Raw genomic sequence first — 23,276 nt, 5'->3', positions numbered from 1 at the left:
TCTATTTTTTATTAATTTTTATAATGGGCCCCGCTGCTAGAAAAGCTTTTATAGTCCTGATGAAACCCCTTTAAATAAATACTAAATCCAACTTGTTACCTTGTTCCAGGTTATAATAGGTAAGGGATCTCCTTGGGAGCTGCAAGGAACATGAACTTCAGAACCAACCTCAGCAGTCATATCACTGGGTACAGTAGCAAATACTGGGGTAACTGGAAAAAAAAAAAACATTTAAAATACAAGTTCTGCTCATATGAAAACTTTTCCGTGACATAGAAATAAAATATCCATTTCTCTGTACATATCTGCATATTCGTCACTTCTTGAAGTTCTCTGCTCTTAAACGGGTTTTCCAGGCTCAAATACTACTGATGACCCATCCTTAGGATCGGACATCAATAGTTGATTGTTTCGAGTCTGCTGCTCAGCAACCTGACCGATCAGCTGAGCGGGCGCATGCTGTCAGCACAGCTATACACAGGGGTCGGACGCTGCTTAACCCGTGTGTAGTGTTGGTGCAGCTCCCACTGAGAGCTGCGTCTGCAATTACAAGCGCTGGCCGTGCGCTATGCGCGAGTTGTCAGTCCGGGCCAGTGCATGCACCTGCTTGCTCACTGCGGTGCTACCATACTCAATGCATGACCTCGGAGCTGCAGACGCTGCAAAGTACTGAATGGGCAGGGTTTCATCAGTGATGGGCAGGAACTGCAGGCACACGCATCGGATGGTGCTTCCCTCATTTGCATATAGCGTGCATCTCAAAGACCGGGCTATAAAATCGGGTGAGTCGCACTTAAAAATTTTGGCTGCCCAAAATCTGGTGTCAGATTTCCTTTAAGCAAGTGAGATAAATGGTCGAGTAATCGAGTTGTATTTCATCATTTTACTTTTTCCGCAGCAGTTTTAGTCTTGGAATAAATGATATTTGCCATTTCCAAGTCTTTCTGCACTACCGAATCTTCAGTGCTCAGCCAAGGAACAGCTGCAGTTGGTAAATGATTCCTTAGGCCTGTTCTCATAGCCAATACAGGAGCATAGCGGCTTGGAGATCTAGAAATCTAGAATTTTTTTCCCCCTAGTTCACATACTTCCGCAGAAATAAATATGGAAGATAGATGCTCTTAAACTAATATGAAGTTCTCCCTTTATGGAAGCTCAAACAAAAAGTTTAATTGGGTTTAATACAACCCCTCTTTTCCTCTATGATCGACCTAAGCTAAATGGTTAATTGCTGCTATGCCGAAAATTGTTACAAGCCACTCTTTAACCCCTTACCGCTCCAGGACATATATTTACGTCCTGAAGCGTCGGGGTATGTATGAAGAGAGGTCGCGGGCGACCTCTCTGCATACAGCGCAGGCGTCAGCGGTTTACTACAGCTGACACCCGCGGGAAATAGCTGCGATCGGTCGTTCGCGGCTATTAACCCTTTAAATGCTGCTGTCAATCGCCCCCCCCCCCCCCCTCCCGCGGTGAGATCGGGGGAACCTGCAGGTGTCATGGCTGCCGGGGGCCTTCTGAAAGGCCCCAGGGCTGCCTTGAGAGACTGCCTATCAAGCCATCCCCGTGGGGTGGCTTGATAGGCTGCCTGTCAGAATGCAGTATGACGTAATGCTATAGCATTAACTCATACTGCAGGAGCAATCAATGTATCGCATGTCTATCCTTAAAAAATTTAAATAATAAAATAAAATACATATTTGGTATCGCCACATCTGTAAAAGTCCAATCTATCAAATTAGTTCATTATTTACCCCGCACGGTGAACGTCGTCAGAAAAAAAAAAAAGCCAGAAAACTTTTTCAGTCAGTCACTCTGTCTCCCATAAAAAGCGCAATAAAAAGCGATCAAAAAGTCGTATGTATTCTGTATTAGTACTAACGGAAAATACAGGACATCCCGCAAAAAATGAGCCATCGCTGAACTATGTCGAAAGAAAAAAAAAAAAAAAGTTATTGCGCGCAAAAGATGACCGCAGAAAATAATTGAAAGAAATTAAATGTCTTTGAAAAGAAAAAAAAAAGAGTAGTACAGTAAAAAAACTATACAAGTTTGGTATCGTGGTAAGTGTACTGACTAGAGATGAGCGAACTTACTCGTTTAGGGTGTTTTTGCACTCGAGCACCACTTTTTCCGAGTAACCGACTACTCGGGCGACAAGATTCGGGGGGCGCGAGAGAGCTCCACCCTGTTCCCCACTGCTACCCCCCGCTCCACCACGCCGCCCCCCCGGCAACCCCCGAATCTTTTCGTCCGAGTAGTCAGTTACTCGGAAAAAGCAGTGCTCGAGTGCAAAAACGCCCTAAACGAGTACGCTCGCTCATCTCTAGTACCGACCCATAGAATAAAGTTATCATGTCATTTTTGTTGCAGTTTGTGCTCCGTAGAAACAAGACGCGCTGAAAGATGGCGGAATGTAGTTTTTTTTTTCATTTTACTCCACTTACAATTTTTTAAAAGTTTTTCAGTACATTATATGTTAAATTAAATAGCACCGTTGAAAAATACAACTCGTCCTGCAAAAAACAAGCCCTCATGCAGCGACGTCGATGGATAAATAAGAGAGTTACGATTTTTTTAAGGGGGGGAAAACGGAAATGGAAAAAAAGGGCCGCGTCATGAAGGGGTTAAAGGCAACGGACACCTTTGGGGACAATTCTTTCAATGAAATGCATGCAATTTGGACTGACAAAAATTTTCGCAATAAGGTTTTATTAAAAATGTCGCAGTTTGTGTCTTCTGCAGCTTCTACATATCGCTGTATATAGACACTGCAGTCTAGGTCTCAATAGACATTGACATTCAACTGTAGGTCAAAGGCATAAATCATCAAAATCCCATCCTTTAGAATTAGAGATGTATTAAACTCCACAGAGAACATTGAACGTTTGCTAGTGTCAGCAGGCTGGCATTGCGCCAGTAGAGAGTCTGCCAGTGATATTCGTGGTAGCGCCCCTTACCTCTGGCTTGCACCGTCAACTGTGCAGAGGTACTCTTAGATCCCACAATATTCACAGCCTGACACTCGTACTGTCCCTGGTCATGTAGAGCGACACGAGCTATCCGCAGAGTCCCACTGGGCAAGACTTGATGTCTTCTGTCAACAGACAGCTGGTTTCCTAACAAGAAACACAACCATTATCCAATAAACACCGATAACTTAAATAAGCATCTCAGGAGAGTTTATTTAATATCAGGGAAGGGATTATGACAGAATAGATTAAAAAAAAAACACAGTTCCGTCATAAATATGGACACACCAGGATATTCGGATGGTAAAAGTACAAACAAATGGGCACAGAGTTGCACATGTCCTGGGCATAAGCTTGGCAGACCACTCTAAACAGTCCTACAGAAAGTGATGCCTCAATGTGGTGTGAACTTCCAAATGTAGCAATTGTTAACATGACTGTTGGTTGCTGTGTGCTAGCTACAATGCTGTAAAGAATTATCGTAGCCCTTAAGGCCGCCTGCACACGGGCGGAAATCCCGCGGAGGTATTTCCCGCGGGATTTCCGCCACTGAAAGTTTGCATAGGAGTGCATTACAATACGCACTCCTATGCAGACGGCTGCAGTTTGGCCGCGCGAAATCTCGCGCGGCAAACAAACCGCGGCATGTCCTATTTTTGTGCGGGGCTCGCACTCACCCGGCCGCCGGCTCCGGTGTCTGCGCATGCGCCGGCTGCGCGGCAGCCGGCACATGAAAGAGGCGGGGCCGCCAGGCGCGGGTGAGTACGCGCTCGTCCCTGCAGGCTCTCGGGTCGGGTCCCGCGACGAGAATTCTCGCTGCCGGATCCGACCCGCTCGTCTGCAGGCGGCCTAAGTGTCAAGCAAACATTTCCTAAATCTGTAGTCTTGAAAACTAACCACACTGGTCATTCAATTTGTAATCAGAATTTACGCTAACTCCCATTAATTTGCCTAACTGCATACACTGCATAATATCCTGTTCACATGGATATGGGATTATTAAGCATTTTGCTTACATCTACCTACTTGAAGAAATTCGACATCATAAATTGTTAGTAGTCTGGTGGCAAGTGCAGACTGGTACAGACGGGCCGCCCTCCAGATTCTGTACAAACACTTTGCATTCTTGTAATTCACTCTCTCCAACTTTAGATTATTCTGACTTTAGCGGCTCATTTTTGTGTCGGCTCTCTAGAGTTCTGTTACGTAACCAGATTTATCTAAATGGAACTTCTAACATTTGTCACATGCATAGTATAAACTAAAAATACACAGTAAGGCAATCATTCGTGACTAATTGCTAAAATGGAAAATAGTATACCAATTCTATTATTAAATTCACAACTAGTGTTGAGTGAACCGAAATAGTGAAACCTTATTTGGGGCTTAACTTTGGTTAAATTTCAGTTTGGCAAGAACCCAAACTTCAGGAGGTTCGTTTTGGCAGAAACTACTAAAATCATCATCTTTGCTCGGTCATATTTGAACCTAGGACCATAGCACTGCAAGGCAACAGTGCTAAGCACTGAGCCACTATGCTTCTGCCTTCTCCTCCACCTCCGGAACAAAACTGAAAATACAAACTCCATGCAAATGTTGTCCTTGGTCAGATTTGAACCTATGACTGAAAGGCAACAGTGCTAACCACTGAGCGCCCATATTTCTTCTGCCTTCCTTCCTCCTCTGTCCTTCTCCGAAGGAGGAGAAGTAGAAACACAACAGACAAATTCCATGCAGAAAGAGGATGGAGTGGAGGAGTTTTACGACTTTTAGACGGACAGTGTTATGCACAACTTTTAGGAGTTTTGGTGAGGTTTCAGTTGGCTTTAAGTCAATTTGGACCAAACAGAACTTTTTGGCAAGACTCTACGAACTGGTCAAACTGAACTTTTCAAAAGTTCACTCAACACTATTACCAATCATGATGTTTATTGGCATGGCGCCAAGTTCAACCGTTTTCTTTGTTTGTCATTTCAAGCACCCATCAATGAGTTTACTTCACAGAATACACAAATACACTAAAAAGTAAGAATCCTGAAACATTTTGTATATTTTTTATTCAAATAGGCATTTTTTTTCCTCCTAAAATTGTCAGCAGCTGTAAGTTTATTTTGTAAAATAATAGTACCATATTTTCCGGTGTATAAGACGACCCCCAACTTTTCCAGTTAAAATATAGAGTTTGGGATATACCTGTCGTCTTATACGCCGGACTAACTACCTGTAGAAAAAAAAAAAAATTTTACTCACCTCCCGCAGCGTTCTGCAGCGCTGCTGCAGGCTGTCGCTGCCTCCTCCACGCCTCCAGAAAGCGAATGCTCCGATTGGCTAACTCAGCGCGGTGTCAGCCAATGAAAGCCGGCGCTGGGTTAACCAATCACAGCCATTCAATAACATCATAGTTAGTCAGGCGTATAAGACGACCCCCGACTTTTGAGAAGATTTTCCTGGGGTAAAAAGTTGTCTTATACGCTGAAAAATACGGTATATATGAAAGAGTAGAGTTGATTTATTTATGAGGTTCATCACTTTGGCATGTGGTAAAAAGAACACTACGCCGATTCTGGCATAGCCAAACAAATTTTCATTACTTTATACAAGGTTACCTTACAGTATAGTTTGTATGATTGATATCTTATAGCTTAGTACAGTTTTCTTACCTGCTTTGGTCCAGGCAATTACTGGTTGTGGGTTTCCTTGTGCTTCACAATGGAAGTCCACAGTATGGCCTTCAAAAACATTCCGATCCTGTGGAACAACTGTGAACTGCGGGATAGCTGAAAAGGAAGAGGGATAATCATATGCAATTTCATAAGATTTTTTTTCTTCTTTTTTTTTTTCGACTGGTCACACCTTCTGCGTGGCACAATACAAATCTCAACTTTTTTTACTTGCATGCCCTTACTTTAACCCCTTAAGGACCAAGTACCGTAAATATACGGCGATGGTCCTGCACTTTAATCCCGGTTGATGGCAAAAACATGGTCTGCGATTAAAGCCTCTGCTCCCGCAATCAAGCAGGAGAAGGTCGGGTCCTCGGCTGTCGGGCACAGGTCGAGGACCCAGAGGAGAAGGGAGAAGCGTTTAACCAATTCTGCCTTCTCCTTTCCAGGCTACATAGCACTTAATGATCACCATGCACTACAGAGTGAAAGCGGAAATGTTAGTTCCGCTATGCGACCTGGTGATCACGTGACCATTGGATGCCCTGTTTATCCAAAAAAAGGCAGCAGGAGCATTCAGGTGCAGTAAAACAGGTATTATTTTCTTTATTCCATCCTCAGTAATCACGCTTAACTTTTCGGCCGTTACAAACAGCCTTTGTCAAGCATGTTACAGAAAAGCACAACCCCCCTTAAATAGTTTAAAACAAGTACTGAGGATGGAATAAAGAAAATAATACCTGTTTTACTGCACCTGAATGCTCCTGCTGCCTTTTTTTGGATAAACTTTGAGAATTTTGAAGATTTGGATCCGTCTCCTAATTAACGGCTGTGCAGGGAGAGCCTCCCCTTGGATAAGGGTTTGCTGTAGTGCTGCGGGTACTTGTGTGTTTTTGGAGTGCATTGGATGCCCTGTGTCACAGCACAGCTGCAGGATCCTAGTAGACCCTGATCAGCTCTGTTAGTGACTGATGTTACTACAGGGGGATGTTTTCACCTGTAACTGTATGGATGCCCCAGCTACTGTGGAAAAAGTGTGAAATTTAAGAAAAAAAAAAAAGAAACACACACGTGAATGAGCCCCCCACCAAAAAAAAAAAAAATTACAAAAAGTTAAGAAAAAAAAAAATTACAGAATAAAATAAAAAATTTGGATATATAATTTGTATAGTTTTGAATTACAGGGCGTGTATGGAGACAGTTTTGGTTGGCGCTGTGTGACTAGTCTGCAGCTCATCAATATGCAGGATTTGCCCTCTGTATGGTTGCTACTAACAAAACAGTTCTCCAAAAATACTGCCCACATCCATACAGCAAAAATATCACTGCAATCAGCAAGCCTGTCACTATCTAATGGTGCTATCAGGGAGGGCTGCACAAAGATGGTGACGGATTCCCTTTAAGGATATTATTTTCGGTAATGCCAATAAATTAGTGACTAAGGCACTAAGAAAAGGTCGTGTTTGTGAGCAAAGTCATCTTATAAATTCCACAAAGATCACTAGAAATAATAAACTGCAGAGGAGAAGAAGTGCTGATTGAGCAGAACATGTTTAACTCCATCAGCATCATTCATCAGCCTTTATCTGTATTTGCAGTCACTTTTTGGGTCAGGAGAACATCCTGACTAAGCACAGCTCATGATTAACTTCAGTTTTCTTTTACTGAAAGCAGGATGGAACAGTCCCCAATGGAGGTCTTTTTGATTTGTAGGAGTGGATAGCCGCCAACCGGCCCAAGTGGGAGTTTGATTATTTAAAAGCACTTAAGGTGAAAGGAGGACATTGATGAAAACAAGATTGTGCTTAAGTCGGCCAGCTGATCTTGGACAGGGGACCTCACAGCTGTTATACACCGAGTGCCTCTGTAGAAAAGACGCTGAAACTCACTGGGCAGATACAATTGTAAAAGAGTGCCCATATCTGGAGTGCTTCACATGCATCAGAGCAGAGTTTGTTATTTGGCAAACTTTATGATATTTTCATATAGGACTTTATAAAGTGAAACCAAAAAGGTATCCGTATGGAGAAGAGAGAACATTCTTATCAGCCAAAAGCATGTTTACACATTCTTGAGACACAAAACTGGTCCAAGACCTTGAAAAATAATTAACATTTCTGAATACGCAAGTTCTGTCATAGACAAAGCCAAAAAATAAACGCATTTTTAAAGAGATGTTTAATTTCCAATAAAAGCATGCGTAAAATCTTAAAAATCAATGTGTCAGGATTAAAAAAGTTGTCCAGTTGTAAACTATTGATAAGCTATCCTTAGGAAAGGCCATTGATTGTAGATCAGTGGGGACCCCCCACTGATCAGCTGTTTGCTGGGAAGGTGCACGGAGACGATTTCTGCAGAAGGAGAGAGCTCTGTTCTCTCTACAGTGGCCAGACTTGGTATTACAGGTACAGCTCCTATTCAATGGGAACTTTGCCTGTAATACCAAGCCTGGCCACTGCAGAGAGAACAAAACAGTCTGCTTCCTGCAGAAATCAGCTCAGTACACAAAGCACACGGGTCCAGGGAACAACTGACTGGCAGGGGAGTCTGAGGTGGCAGACCCCTGCTGATCTACTATCAATGGCCTTTCCTAAAGATAGGCAATCAACAGTTAAAAAAATGGACAACCCCCCAATTCCATGAAAACTTCAATGCATGACTATAAGGGCGGGCTCAAACTACCATAATTTGCGGCATGCCGACTGTGAAAGGTTTGTAGGTAGTATGCAGTGATATTACGTACTTGCTGTGGGTCACCCATTATCATGTACTATCTTAGCGTGTATGCAACTCACAAAAGTCGCTGGAATCGTAAGATCATCTGGACGATAGTTTTGGTGTGAAGGTAACCTTGCAAATTGTGGAAAGCAAGCAAAGCTTTTGCAAAAAAAAAAAAAAAGTGAAATGAAAGCCAAATCCTAACAGGTAAAACCTGATAAATACGGTTCAGATTTTTTACTTTCTATGGGCAACAAGTGTCCCCAATCTGAAGAGGGCACTTACCTTGGACTATGATGTAGCCAGTTGAGTGAATTGCATCTAAAGTGTTGGTTGCAAAACAGGTGTATTCCCCAGCATCATCTTGGTTGACTTCTTGAATGTAGAGTCCTCCAGAAGGTGTAATAGTGATGCGAGGATCACTGGGTAGTGGGGTCCTATCCCCTCTAGTCCACGTTATTCTTGGTTGTGGTTGACCAGCTGCACTGCACTCCAATGTGACACTTTCACCAACGAGCACTTCTGTGTTTTGAGGTTGTATCACAAAACTTGGCCTTGCTGTTTAGAGAAACGATGAAAGTTAGACTGGGTATCTGGGAAGGAACATTTTTTATTCTTTTTCAAACAGGCCCCAAAAAATTCCATACTCCCCTTCCAAACACTCCTATACTAATGCCCAGTCACCACTGGTTTTAGCCTTCCTGCTTCAGCAAGTCGCCAATACCATGAGGACATATCCAATCACCGTTTCACTTTGGAATGAGATTACCTGCAGTCATCACATGTCCCAGTGCTGGCATGTCATTGCTCTGCAGCCATAAGTGAAGTATAGAAACCCACACAAAATTGTAGGCTACATTCAACCACCATTTAGTTGTTGCACTTGGTCGTAACTGAACCCACATTGGAACTGTGCCAACGGCCTGTCGTGGCCTCACCTGACCAGCGGCATCGCACCTGACCAGGTCGCTGGAAACCAGAAGCTGGGGAAGAGGTGAGGGGAAGCGCCGCTGCGTATCTTCAGCAGATTTCTAGTCAAAATCTCCACTAATGGTACACATTGTGACTGTTTTTTTAGATGCAGAATTTGCTGCAGACATTCCGCAGCCTTTCCGCCATGTGTAAACATAACCTAAGTCAGCATGAGGTATGCTGCCACGTGCAGAGCGGCCTCAGTAGTAATAGTGACCCCACAGTGGCCCCAGTAGTATTAGCGCTCCCCTATACCAGCCCAAGCAAAAATAGTGACCACCCACAGTAGCCCCAGCAGTAATAGTGACCACCCACAGAAGCCCCAGCAATAATAGTGACTCCACCCCACAGTAGCCCCAGCAATAGCAATGCCCCACACAGAAGCCCCAGTATTAGCGCTCCCCTTAAACTTACCTCTGCCTGGTCTTCACATTGGTGTTGCTCCTCTCAGTGCTGCTGCTGGCAAGCAGAAGTGTGTACACATAGCAGCGCCTCCTCCCTTATCCTCTCCTCTTGGGTAACCAAAGGGGGGTTGAGGGGAGGAGGGCATGAGGATCCTGGATGCACACTCCGGTTTGTGGTGCTGCAAAGTGATTACCGTCTGGGGAGCTGTAGCACCCCAGCTGTCAATCACTGAAATGGCTTTCTCGCTGGGGTCCCGGCGGAAAGCGGGATACAGGGTCCCAAAGCGGGACTGTCCCACCTAAATCAGCATCTGGTCACCTTAATTTAACTCTTCTGGACATTTATGAAGGTCTATTAATCTTTATATAGTTTTACCTGGTGTCCCGAAATATCGAAGGGTAACCTCATGAGTCTTCACTTCTCCAGCTACATTTTTTGCCATGCACTGATAAATGCCCTGGTCAGCTTCCTGAGTATTCTGGATCATTAATGTGCCATCTTCTAGGAGATTCAAACGGGCATCCTCCTTCATGCTCAATTCATTCCTAGATCAACAAAATGTATTATTTGTTTCCTGCAAGGAGCATTTACATTATTAAAAAAAAAAACAATTACATGTGCAAACAGAAAATATGAATAAGGATTCGGTATTAGTGTATCTTGACGCCACCAGGAAGTCCTGGTGGAGTCAATATGGACAGGGGGTGATGCCCCCTTTAGCTGATTGGCTGCAGAGCCGGTCGCCCTGCAGGTGCTGAAAGCCCACGAAATATTTGTGAGGAAGCCATATCGCTGTGAACGCAGCAGCAAGCCTATTCCCCGCTTGCGCCCCTGAAGGAGGAACGCTAGTGACTGATGAAGCGCAGGCCGCCTCGGCAGCAGGTAAATCAAAGGGCCCTTTTCCCTTAATGGCCGAAGTTAGGTGCTGCAGATTGCCGCAGCTGCTGGAGCGGTTAGTGGGGAAGCGGCGGTCAGGCAGCACTGAGGCAGCCGCCCACTAACAGTTGAGAGCACGGAGGCAGCATCCCAGACGAAGGCTCCACAACATGCTACGGCAGCGGGGCACCACCGGGGTTGCCCCACAAAAAGCTGATGCTCAACTGCTGGAAATCCCACCAACCATTCATTCAGGAACACTCGAGATCCCTCTTCCAGTGATCAAGGAAGTTTCCAGCAGTTAAGCCTCCACTAATCAGACACTTACCGCCTATCCTGTGGCTAAGGAATAAGTTCTTTTTGTTGAAGAACCCTTTTAAAATGTGTGTTGGAACAGACCCATTTGATAAGTTATCATTTGCATAGGAAATAAAAATATATTAAACTAGCAGAAAGACTGAATCACTGGGCCCTTACTTACAGTATTAGACCCCGTGGATTATGGTATAGTACTGCTGGACACGATAGTCCTGTGCACATGCTAGGAAGTGTAAGCACAAATATGGCCTACCACATATGCTCATCACATGCTCTTCGGCACTTTAGATCTATTTGACCACCAGATTACGGTAAGTAACTAGACTCCACCCTAGTTTGACATTTCAGTCACGAGTTACACATTGGTTGCTGACTCCAAAGGACATGTTGACTCTTGACAAAGATAGGTAACTTTTGAAATACTTCCCTTTTTACACATTTAGGCCTCGATCAGACGAGCGTGTTTTGTGCGCACGTATAGCCGCGCAAAAAATGCGCTGCTTGCATGTGCTGAAAATATGTGAACGGGCAATGTTTTATATGCGCATCACATGAAATATTGCCCGTTCACTGGAGCTGCTTGGATAAGCGCAGCTGCTCCAGGAGGAGAGAGAGAAGCCCTGCAGGGCTTCGGGATTTCCCCAAAGCAGGGAGAGCGAGTGGAACTATGGGGGTTTCCCCATAGCACAGAGAGATGGAGCGGGGCAAAGGGTTAATCTCCCATTGCTCCGCTCTCTTGTCCCTTGCTATGGGGAGATCACTAGAGATGAGCGAGCACACTCGGATAAGTCAGTTACTCGAGCGAGCCTTTCTCTTCTCGAGTAACTGCATTCTTGTCCGAGAGTGCTCAGGGGGGGGGGGGGGCGGTTGCTGTAAGCAGCGGGGAAGCTATTCTGTGTGCAGGAGTTTCCATGAACTCCTGCTCCCATAGGAGTCAATGGAAACTCCTGCCATCGCACACCGAAAATAGTGCATGTTTTGTCTCTTAGGTGCATGGCGTTTTGCTCCCCCAATTCCACGCATATGAACGTTTCTATAGGACCCCATTGGTTCTTTTAGAAGCGTTTACTTTGCATGCGCAAAAAGCACGCTCGTCTGACCGAGGTCTTTTAGATGACTATGGCTCATATAGCAATGTTGTCGCTGGTGATCTTAAGCCTTATGTCCTCCCACACTTTTCAGTGTGTCATGCCATGAAAAGGTGACTGTATGCGAGTCCTCTATAAATGTGCATTGCCAGGTGATCTTTTGCCTTCTTGGACAAGGCTTCCCATTTTTTGGATTCCATGAATCATCAGCAATTCTTGCTAGAGTCGTCGAAACTGCCCGGCAAAATGGAGTCAGTGTTCAATGACTCTCTGACCATGTTTGATTATTCTGTTATCATTTCGGTAGCAAGAGTATTTGTTTTTTGCTTCTATAGGGTTGGGGTGCTGGGCAACGGAAGAGCTGGCAATCTTGAGGACTGGTGTTGCAATTAGGAGTGCACAATTGGTTTATATACCGCCCATATATATTTTTATATGATACAGGCTATATGGCCAGGACACAAACAATTGTCTGTACGCCTGTATTGATGTACATGATAAAACGCTTAACTGTCAGCAGCAACTTAAACTCTTCGTATTAGACAGCGTTGACACCTGCATTGGACGCTCCATTAGCAGCATGCTATTTTTTCCCAGTAAAATGAAGCAAACCCAACAGACTCCCATTAAAGTCAATGGTGTCCACTAGGCACAGTTATCCATCATGTGAGGGATCGCCCCTGGCTGGCATTTCGTTTTTCTGATGCAACAAAAAAATGGAGTGTCCAAAGCAGACGTCAGAGTTTTAGATGAAATGTCTAATACAAAAGGAAACTTTAAAAAGTAAAACAAACTTAAATAAAACTTCCCGACAGTAAAAATTACAGCCCTCCATAAACATTTCATGTCCACTCATATGCTCTAAAGACTACAAAACTAACAGCCTATTAAGAAGAATAGTTGTACTGGAAAGCTCACATTTCACTTCTCCTTAAAATCCAGGATCACAAAAATGTTAATCTTATTAACCTCAATAGCCGAGGACAAAAGTTTCAATGTCAGCGATCCAAAGCCACTCTGCCCCTACCCAAACTCTACAGGTGGGGGACTCCTCTATCCCTGTGCTGTTAACCTTCGGCTGACCAGAACCATTATAGTATATACTGTAAATTATCCCAATAGCTAACACGTCGACCACTATAAGATGTAACAGGAGCTGATGAAAAGGATGGCTTGGCAATAAATTATGATCACTGTTTTCTATTAAACATACTTGTTACGAAGCCAGATGATTTCTGGTTTGGGATTGCCTTCAGCTCGACACGTAAAGTACACAGTGTTCCCAAAGGTAACGTCCACATCTTGAGGTTCTGATGTAATCCTTGGCCGCTCTGTGTCGGAAGTGGAAATAATTTTAGGCTAATCTATGTAGCACAAAATACATAAGATGTATATTTGTAAAAGCCTTGCAGAACTGTTAGCCACGATCAATCATTTTTATCCAGTTGAATCTTAGACCGAAATTCTTAACAATGGGACATTTTACCTTGCTGAATGCCATGGGTCCAACACCAAGCAATCAGCTGATAACGGCAGGAAAGATGCAGAAAGCCACACATTTTCCTTCCCAATATTGGTTGTTGGGGAAACACAGCACTACATGGTGCTCATGGTAGACCACCAAGTTAACCAAAACTGTGGCAAGTCAACTTTGCGGCAGCACGGCTTTCTGACGAATATTCCATAATAAGATATATGGACAAGGGTTCTCCTAATGGGATCCCTTTAAAAAGGATTTAAATGGGTTTTTAGGAATTAAATATTGATGACCCAGCCTTACGATAGATATACTGTAAAGGATCCAGGCAGCATGAGATGAAATAAAAGTTATATTTCTTTATTCCTCCAAAGCAAGCAACCAGCAGCGTTACGACCCGTGCAACGGTCTTTATCAAGCATCTTGCATGGGTCGAAACGCCACTGGTTGTTTGCTATAGAGGAATAAAGAAATATAACTTTTATTTCATCTCATGCTGCCTGGATCCCTTACAGTATATCTTGATTTGGCTTCTGGTCCTGATCCTGACCTAAACCAGGCTTTGCCTCTGCTCTCCTCGCCTTGTTAATCAGGCAGATATACCACCAGGAGGACCTTAGTGTTCTCCATTTGCTGCTGTTATATCTATTTTCTACTCTTACTTTACGATAGATCATCAATATCAGATTGGTGGGGATCAGACTCGCTGCACCCCTGACAATCAGCTGTTTGAAGGGGCTTTGGCTTTTGCTCCTTCAGCCTATGATGTCAAGTTCATCCGTTCCGCAGTCTTTCCTCAGCTCAATTCCTAAGTGAATGGGACTGAGTAGCAATACTAGGCACCGTTGCTATGAAAAATAAGGCTCTGTAGAATGAAAAGGCTGCTCCCCTTCCAAACAGCTGATCAGCAGGGGTGTCAAAAGTCGAACCACCACAGATTTGAAATTGCTCACTTATCCTAAGGATAGGCCATCAATATTAAATTCCTGCAAAACCCCTTTAACTTTCTATTCTTCTACTAAAGAATGACTAAGATCAGAGTGTGACTCCTACAACAGAAGTCGATTCTAGAATCCCCTTGGTATTTTTGACATTGAAGGCAAGTTCCCATTTATTTCAATAGGAACTTGACCTGCAATACCAAGCTTGGCCACTGCAGTGGGAATGGATCCGTCTGCTTACTGCAAAAATTAACTTCAGGCTGAACAGTAGGGTCCAGGTGAAGGAGCCCTGACATCCTACAATTGATCTCTCCTGAAGATAGTAACAGACAGGCCAACAATAACTTACAACCCCTTATTCATATAAATCTAAAATCTCCTTTGAATAGGTGTAAATTATAACAATTATCAATATCAGCCTCTAAGAAATTGCAACTTGAGATTGGCACTCACCACAATTCAGTTCTGCCGGTGTAATAGTGGATAGAGATCTTCCCTGGAGCCTTCGTGGGTATTCACAAGTCGCGGCTGCTTGAGCATTACCAGATTCTGAGTAGATCTTTAAAAGATCTGCTAACCATAGGATTTCACAGTCACAATGAAGAGCGTTGGAATCCAAGCGCCTGTTTATTAAACACAGATCATTACCTCCCATGTTCATAATAAGCAGAAATGAAGGGAAAAAAAGAACTTAAAAACAAACCAAAAATGCTCCCAAGAAATGGATGAGGCGGAACAAACTCACCTGGAAGTTGAGGTTGCCACGAAGAACAACCCCTACATGCCTCAGCCACAATACTCTTATAATATACAACCTCCCCAAGGAACATGAGTGTGAGAGACTTCTTATCATACAGTAAATAACCCTACCCATATGCGCATCACTCCAATAGAACAGGTACTAGTTGGGGAATTCCAGAGATTGAAAAAAGGTGGAGATGTATTGGATTTATCTTTTAAACACCCCGGTCACAAATGGTCTGAACAAAGCGCTAGAAAATATTTATTAGTCACCTCCTCTGTACTGGTGTACCTTGACGCCACCGGAAGCTATGGGTTTGACAGGGCTTGGATGGAGGAACGCCTCTGTCATGCCCCTAGCTCCCGACTGGCTGGCGAGCCAGCACAGCTCAGAGGCCGACAGCAGCATGGAAGGAGTTTGTGCTCATGCTGGAGGGTTAGGGTTAAGGGCAGTTCCAGTGTTAGGCTTACATTATTAGCTGTTTACACCTAATGATATAAGCCTAACTTTTAAACTAACCCTAACCCACCAGCACGGACACGGACACGGACACACACACACGGACACACACACACGGACACACACCTCCACTCCAGCGCCACCAGGACCATGTGGCAGCACCCAGGATGCCCTGCAGCCATAATGGGAGAGAGGAGCAGGCGAGTATAACACACAGCGGCGGGGTGAGGTGGGTGACAGACCAGCTGCGCCAACCGAAGCAGGCAGAGAGCCAGTGGTGAGTGATGCCAGCAGCACCAACGGCAACAGCAAGAGGTCTGGGGGTCTGCAGCACCAAGTGGAGCAAGCAGAGGGCTGGGGGTCAGTGATGTCAGGAGCGCCAATGGGATGGGCCAGGGGTGAGTGATGGCAGGAGCACCAAAGGGACCAGCAAGAGGGTCGGGGCTGACTTACTGATGGCAAAGGGACATTTAGGAGAAAGAGGAGCATGGGACCAGAAAACAGTTGATGGAGAGCGCCATGTATGACTTTTACATTCTTTTTTTTATATGTGTTTTATATACAAATTTATTGATACTTTGATTCCATGTGTTTTTGTCTTGTTTTTATGCCCGTTATTGTATCTCCCTTCTTGTAAGTCACATTTAAAAAATTGTTAATTTATATTCATCATATTTTATTGTTTTACCACCATTGTTTTTAATCCATTTATCATGTCTGTTTCTGTGGGTTTTATTTTCCACTTTAATATGTACTTCCCTATCGGTTTCATTTATATTAGTGTGTGGCTTCATTGTTTTACATTACATACCCATTATAATACATATGTTAGCATTACTGTTAATTCTTTCATACAGTTGCCTCTTGTATAACCCAAATGGGGATTTTAATCATTCATATTTTTATTCTTTCATTGGGTCTGCTCTGCCTCCTTGCCGGACTACTTTCCCACCATCTCAGGCATATGCAATGCTTGTACCATTTTTGGTCAGATCGGAGACTGTTTTTTGTTCACCAGTCCTTAATGGAATGTTCTTTTACCATATCTGGCCCTCAGAATACAGACTGGTGAAAAACATGCATTTCTTCCTACTAAACACATGCCCCCAATCTGTAGTACCCTGCTTGGCCCAAACGCACTTTGGCACGCACTCTCAAACTCCTAAGCATGCTTTCTGGCGTGCAAATTGCAAATGCCACCCACAACTGCCCTCAATGTAAGTAGATGCTCACATTATATATACATGCATGAAGTTGGACAGCAGCTGATTTCCAGACATCAGTGGCATTACACATACATTTCTGTTAAATCGGCCAGTACAGTAAATAGGTCTTTGCTTAGTATGTGGTATTTTAACATATTTATCAGAGACAATGGGATTTAAAGGGATTTTACATTGACCGCTTATACCAGGGATTCTACTGATCATATACTGTTGGACCATTCTAAAAAGGATCTCACTGACTAGCCGTGGTGGTATCCAGTACTGCAGCTCAGCTCTGTTGACTTGAGAGGGTGCCATTAAAGGGGTTGTCCCAAGATTCAAACTTATGCACATGCTCAGCAGCCGCTCCATTGGTACAGGCAGATACAGAACTCTTGCTCTCATGAACCAGCCACTTGAACCCCTACCAATGAGACAATTATCACCTATTCTGTGGACAAGGGATAAGTTTAAATCTTGAGACTACCACTGTAATGTAAAATGCTGAAGAGATCTGCTCTGTAAGCCCTTTGTAACCTCAGGCCACCACTGATTTTTAGAGTTAAAGGGTTATAAACTGTACTAAAAGTGATCTTCTCACATGTATCTGCCAAATATTTGACATTTGAATATATATGAAATATAATAAATATTATAATTTTATATATATATATATATATATATATATATATATATATATATATATATATATATATATATACACATATACATACACATATACATATATATATACACATACATATATATATATATATACACACACACACGCCGGTATATATATATCAAATTCTCTGAAGATTGTATCTTACACATTGGGGGCTCAATCTTCACAAAGCCATTACTTACAGTCTTTTCATAGATTCCAGCTGACTGAAAGTGCCAGGTACCAGATGAGTGATTCGGTTATTATGTAAAAACCTAATGGGTTACAAAACATACTTAATATTTGTATAATACATCATCATTACCCTCCATATTCCCAAATGTTACTTAGCATTTATATTGGTGACTCACAGTCTCTCCAACTTGGGAAGATGATGGAAAGATTCTGGTTCTAGTGTCTCAATGTGGTTAAAATGAAGATACCTGGAAAGAGCAAATGTATCATCTGATTAATATTGGATGGGAAATAAGAGAGTTATAATTAAAAAAAACCCGCTGACTTGCAATATTTCTACTTGTAACAGTGCTGAGCTGCACAATTACATACAGGAATAATGTAACCAAAGTGAACAAAAAAAAAGAACAAGAATGACAAGTTTAACCGCAAAAATCAGACTCAGATGATGTGTGGCACAGCTGTACGGCATTAATTCACAGACCGCATACCGTCCTTATTAGGCACATACAGTACAAATGAAGCCGAGCATACATTATACAAGCTGTTGGATCGGGCTTCTAAATTACAGAGCAGTGGTTAAACCAACACATCTGTACCCTGAGAGGTCGTAAACTAGTTGTCCCTTCAAGAAAAGCCCCTTCTATACCTCCAATCAGAGGTCATATGTAAGCATCAGAAAGCAGCTGCCAAGAGCAACTCCAGCTGTGGTGGACGCACGTTACCGGATCGGCCACTTATACAATATTTCCCTTGCAGAAATAAAATGCCGCTCCGGTTAGAACACCATTAATCTGAGTACACTTATATAAAGGACCTATGAGGAGAAGTCCGAGAATACATCTGTATCAGTGAAAGAGCAAGTGCAGTCAAAATAAGATGTCATGCATGTCCGCTTGGTCATTGGGAAAGGCTGAGAGGAGTCAAGCCCCCTCATTTACATTGAGGGTATGTCATTTTTCATTCCCACTTTGGAAAATTGAGGGACTTTTTAGTGAATAATGTACCCACTCCGACACAAAAGCTCTTTATGGAAGAAAATAAAACCTCAATGAATACTGGTACATTTGGACATTATTAAATTAAATTGGTGTCATAAGGTTCTTGGACTGAAGGTCAACCACTACATTATCCTTGATATCGCTGATGCACAACAGCAGCTTCAGCTATCAACACTTGGAAAACTACACTATCCTACCAAAAGTAATTGGACATCGGAGCAAGAATCAAAAGTAGTATTTATTTCTATATGTTAATGCTTAGTGGGGCTCCTTTGGCCCTAAGGACATTGTATACTTTCCGTGACATTCCTTCTACGAACGCCTGATACACGTCTGCTGGTATTTCTCTCCATTCATCCTGGAAACGACTGGAAGTTCTCTCAAAGAAGATGGAAGTTTGTCCCAAAAATCTTTAGTAGAGTTCAAGGTGAGTAGAGTTCTGGGCAGCCAAATCTAGTTCCACAGGACATCCAAATCCTCAAACCAATAAAACAGCGGTGGATTTGTGACAAGGCGCGTAGTCTTGTTGAAAGTATTGCACCTATTCCCAGAGTATTACCACATTGTTGGCAGCACATTATTCTCTAGAACAGGGGTCCCCAACTACAGTCCTCAAGGACCACCAACAGGTCATGTTTTCAGGATATCCTATGGTAAGAACACCTGTAGCCAGGGGCGTAACTATAGAGAATGCAGGGGATGCGGTTGCACCCGGGCCCAGGAGCCTTAGGGGGCCCATAAGGCATCTCTTCTCCATATAGGGAGCCCAGTACTATAAATAAAGCATTATAGTTAGGGGCCCAGTTCCAGGTTTTGCATTGGAGCCCAGGAGCTTCAAGTTACGCCTCTGCCTGTGGCAATGTCTGAGGCACTGACAATAATTACATCACCTGTGCAACACTGAGGAAATCCTGAAAACATGACCTGTTGGCGGTCCCTGAGAACCGGAGTTGGGGGAACACTGCTCTAGAATGTCAAGGTACACCTCCGTATTTATGGTTTTTGCCACGACAACCAACGGACCAAGACCATGCTACATAAAGAGTCGCCAGACCACAATGGAACCTCCGATGTACGTAACGGTTGGCACAACACACCCAGGCAAAAGACGTTCTCCAGGCTCCTCCCCAACCAGGTACATCCATGTGATTTGAAGATTGAGTAGCTTGATTCATAATCCTATAGAATGTTTTTGCATTACTCAACTATCCATTGATGATACTCTCTGCACCCTTGCAGGTGGGTGGATGCATTGCGTTTTGTAATGGACAGCTTGCGTGCAGCAGCATAACCTGTATATCCAGTACCTGTCACAAACTATGGCTGACACCCCCATGGGTCTGCATCTTATGTAGCATGGTTTACGACATGTGACATGCTAATAAGACATGATCCATTATACTGATAGGAGTGTCCAAATACTTTTGGTAGGATAGTTTATGTGCCTTGTGTGCTCTCAGAGACGTTTTTCATGTAGTACATTGCAAGATACATTATGGTTGACTAGGGAACACTTGGATGTCCACATATTTGGTCATGTAATGTACTTTATGAACAACTCATTCCATAAACATAGGCACCAATGGCTATAAAAGCTTCTACTTGCCTGAAAAATAAAAAGGGAGACAGGAAGATTGGATTGTATACATCAATATGCCATACATGTTACTAGGGTATTCGAATATTAACAATGTAGTAAAAAGGATCTCCGATTACTTAAGGAGGATGTCTCACTTTTTATTAGAAACTGGTTTAGCAATTCGCTTCATCACTGTGGGTCCAGCTTCTCTAATCCCCGTTCAGAAGAAATGTAGTATTAAAGAGGTATTCCCATTTCAGTGTTTCATGGGTAAGATGAGAAACCCACAGCTGGTGTCCTTGCCACCTCACCAGGTGTTATGGAAACATCCGAAGGTGGCAGCTTTACGCGGTTTCCCAAACTTCCATTGAAATAAACGGGCGTTAAGGAAACAGACGCATATTTCTCATCTCAACCAAGAAACACTGAGATGTGAATAGCTCTTTAAAGGGGTTATCCAGTTACTGGATAATATTCCCCCTATACCACCAACTGTGCAAAAATAACAAAAATCAGCTGTACTTACCCGTCCTCTGCCACCACGATCCAGCGCTGTAGCCCCGCCGTCAGCCTGGTGTTTGTTGTTGAAAATTTTGTTACTGAGTATCACGTGACCACTATAGCCAATCAGAGACTGCAACATAAACACCGTTCTTCTGGCATCAGTGCTCACATGCTGGGCACCGAGATGCTAGAAGTTCAGAACAGTGACGTTGCAGCCTCTGATTGGCAGTGACTGCCTCTTGCACAACAAACCATGGCAAGGCTATAGTGCTTAGCTCTGTTGGTGGTATAGCAGGAATGTTATCCGGTTACCGGACAACCTCTTTGCCAGCCATTAAAATTATTGGCTGTTAGTCCATCAGAGCAGAGACCGCTCAGAGGAAAGCCCCAGTACCATGTGCTCCAGTTAGGACATATGGACAAGGGAAGGGGTTATCACGGAGGCATCTTCATTAGGGAGTCTAATGGGAATAAAAAAAAAAGTCTGCCCTACAACTACAACTTAAAGGGGTCGTCCCGCGACAGCAAGTGGGGTTAAACACTTCTGTATGGCCATATTATTGCACTTTGTAATATACATCGTGCATTAAATATTGGCCATACAGAAGTTCTACACTTACCCTCTCCGGTGCTGGCGTCCCCGTCTCCATGGCGAAGATCAAACTTATCCTCTGGTCGCCGCAACAGTCGCGCTTGCGCAGAGAGGAATCCTCTTCTGCAGGGTCCGGGCTCACGAGCTGCGTCCTGGCTCCTCCCCCTTCTCAGCATCATCGCGTAGCTCCGCCTCGTCACATGGTGCCGATCAGCCAATGAGGTGGCTGTAATCGGCAGTGGAGCTCAGACTGGACAAGAACATCCACGGTGCACCATGGGAGAAGACCCGCAGTGCACCATGGGAGAAGACCAGCGGTGCACCTTGGGAAATGACGGCGGTCATCTTGGAAGAAGATTTTTATAACTTCATGAAACAGCTTCATGGTGAGTAGAAACGCTCTAAAAAACCGATTTACATGGGTAGTTTGTGTTTGCTGAACATGGGGGACTGGGGTGTGAAACATTTTTCATTTTGGCCGCGGGACAACCCCTTTAATTCAAGATATTTTTTTTTCCATTTTGCAAACACGGCAGCACTGAGGTTCTAACTTTCAAAAGAAATGGTCAATTGCTTGAGGATGCCGAAAGGCTACTCTGCCACATAAGACAACATTAGTATTATAAATGGCAAATGGTAGGTGGGTGCCTCACTACAGATTTTGCATTGGTACCTAGAACTCAAGTTATGCCTTTGCTTGTCTCCTCCCCAGGCTTCTCTGAACCTGGGTGTGGTTACATGCCGTTCATGGTTCACATGACCGCTCAGCCAATCACAGGCTTAAGCGGTGGTTCTTTCATGACTGCAGAAGCCTGTGACTGGCTGAGCAGTCATGTAAACAATAAGTGGCCTGTAACCACAGCCAGCTTCTTCCAGGTTCTCAGCGGTGGGCAGCGGGGCTGAAGTGCTGGATAGGGAGTCACTGATGTAGACAGAAAATGCTTTTTTCATTTTACACAATTCTAGTCTAATTTTTTTTCTAGCTCCCAGAAAACCCCTTTAAGAAATGAACATTTTATAATTCGATTCGCAACACACATTTTACATACAATGAACACGCCAAATACATGCATCACCTATCATTACCAACTATTAAAATGAAGAATTAAGGTGTTAAGAGCAAAGAAGCAAGTAAAGAAGGAAGTCGTACCAGTTGTTGTCAGTTAGTTGCAGTGTGAGCACTAGAGTAAAGAGAAAGGACAAGACAGTAAGAAGACATCCACAAGATATAGACCCAATATGCAACACAAATGTTATATCTAGACTAATACAGATTAGATATATAAAGAGCAGTTAGTCATTTTAGACAGCCCATCACATTTGTAATTAAGAAGTAAGGACTTCATCCTGAAGTTGTGGCAGTCCAACGAAGGACCAGTTCAACTTGGATTGTAGTTCTACGCTTATTATATACACAAGACTGGCAAGAATGGCTCTCTCATGGAATCCAGAAATGGAAATAGTCGTCAGGAAAGACAAAGGATCACTTGGTGATGTACATTTGTAGAGGATTTGACACTGTCAACCTGTCTCTGATCATAAATACTGGCAGTCTTCTGTTCAATGCACCGAAAGGCATGGGAGACCCACACATATGAAATAACTTATGATCAGTGGCAGTCTGACCATTGGGACCCCTACTGATCCCTAGAACAGGGGTCAGGTCAGTCCCAGAGTGCATATAGCAAAGGTCACGTAACCACCGCTGCTCCATTCAACTCAATGACATTGGCAGTGATCACAGAGGTCAAGCACTTCGGCAATCCCCAGCACCATCACTAAAGTGAATGGAGCAGTTGTGTGCCTGTGTGACCTCCATTCTATTCACTCGGGGACGGACCAGACCCGTGCTCAGGATCGGTGGGGATACCAGAGGTCAGATTCTCACTGATCATAAAGTTCCCT

General features: G+C 43.6%; 1 protein-coding gene across 1 annotated transcript in view; it reads right to left on the bottom strand.

Annotated features, from left to right (window-relative positions):
* The window catches only part of PXDN (peroxidasin), a 143,620-nt gene that overhangs the window by 26,662 nt on the left and 93,682 nt on the right, over positions 1–23,276 (bottom strand). Inside the window, exons 5-13 of the mRNA XM_066597760.1 lie at positions 17,872–17,943; positions 17,704–17,775; positions 14,884–15,053; positions 13,226–13,343; positions 10,106–10,275; positions 8,639–8,911; positions 5,633–5,749; positions 2,961–3,119; positions 100–212 (exon numbers count right to left, since the gene is read on the bottom strand). Coding sequence (XP_066453857.1) covers positions 100–212; positions 2,961–3,119; positions 5,633–5,749; positions 8,639–8,911; positions 10,106–10,275; positions 13,226–13,343; positions 14,884–15,053; positions 17,704–17,775; positions 17,872–17,943 — 1,264 coding nt within the window. The remainder of the gene's footprint in view (positions 1–99; positions 213–2,960; positions 3,120–5,632; positions 5,750–8,638; positions 8,912–10,105; positions 10,276–13,225; positions 13,344–14,883; positions 15,054–17,703; positions 17,776–17,871; positions 17,944–23,276) is intronic.

This window comes from Eleutherodactylus coqui, chromosome 1, assembly GCF_035609145.1.
Source record: "Eleutherodactylus coqui strain aEleCoq1 chromosome 1, aEleCoq1.hap1, whole genome shotgun sequence".
Classification (NCBI taxonomy): domain Eukaryota; kingdom Metazoa; phylum Chordata; class Amphibia; order Anura; family Eleutherodactylidae; genus Eleutherodactylus; species Eleutherodactylus coqui.
Note: the sequence above shows the minus strand (reverse complement) of the source record. Positions and strands in the feature narration are given on the sequence as shown.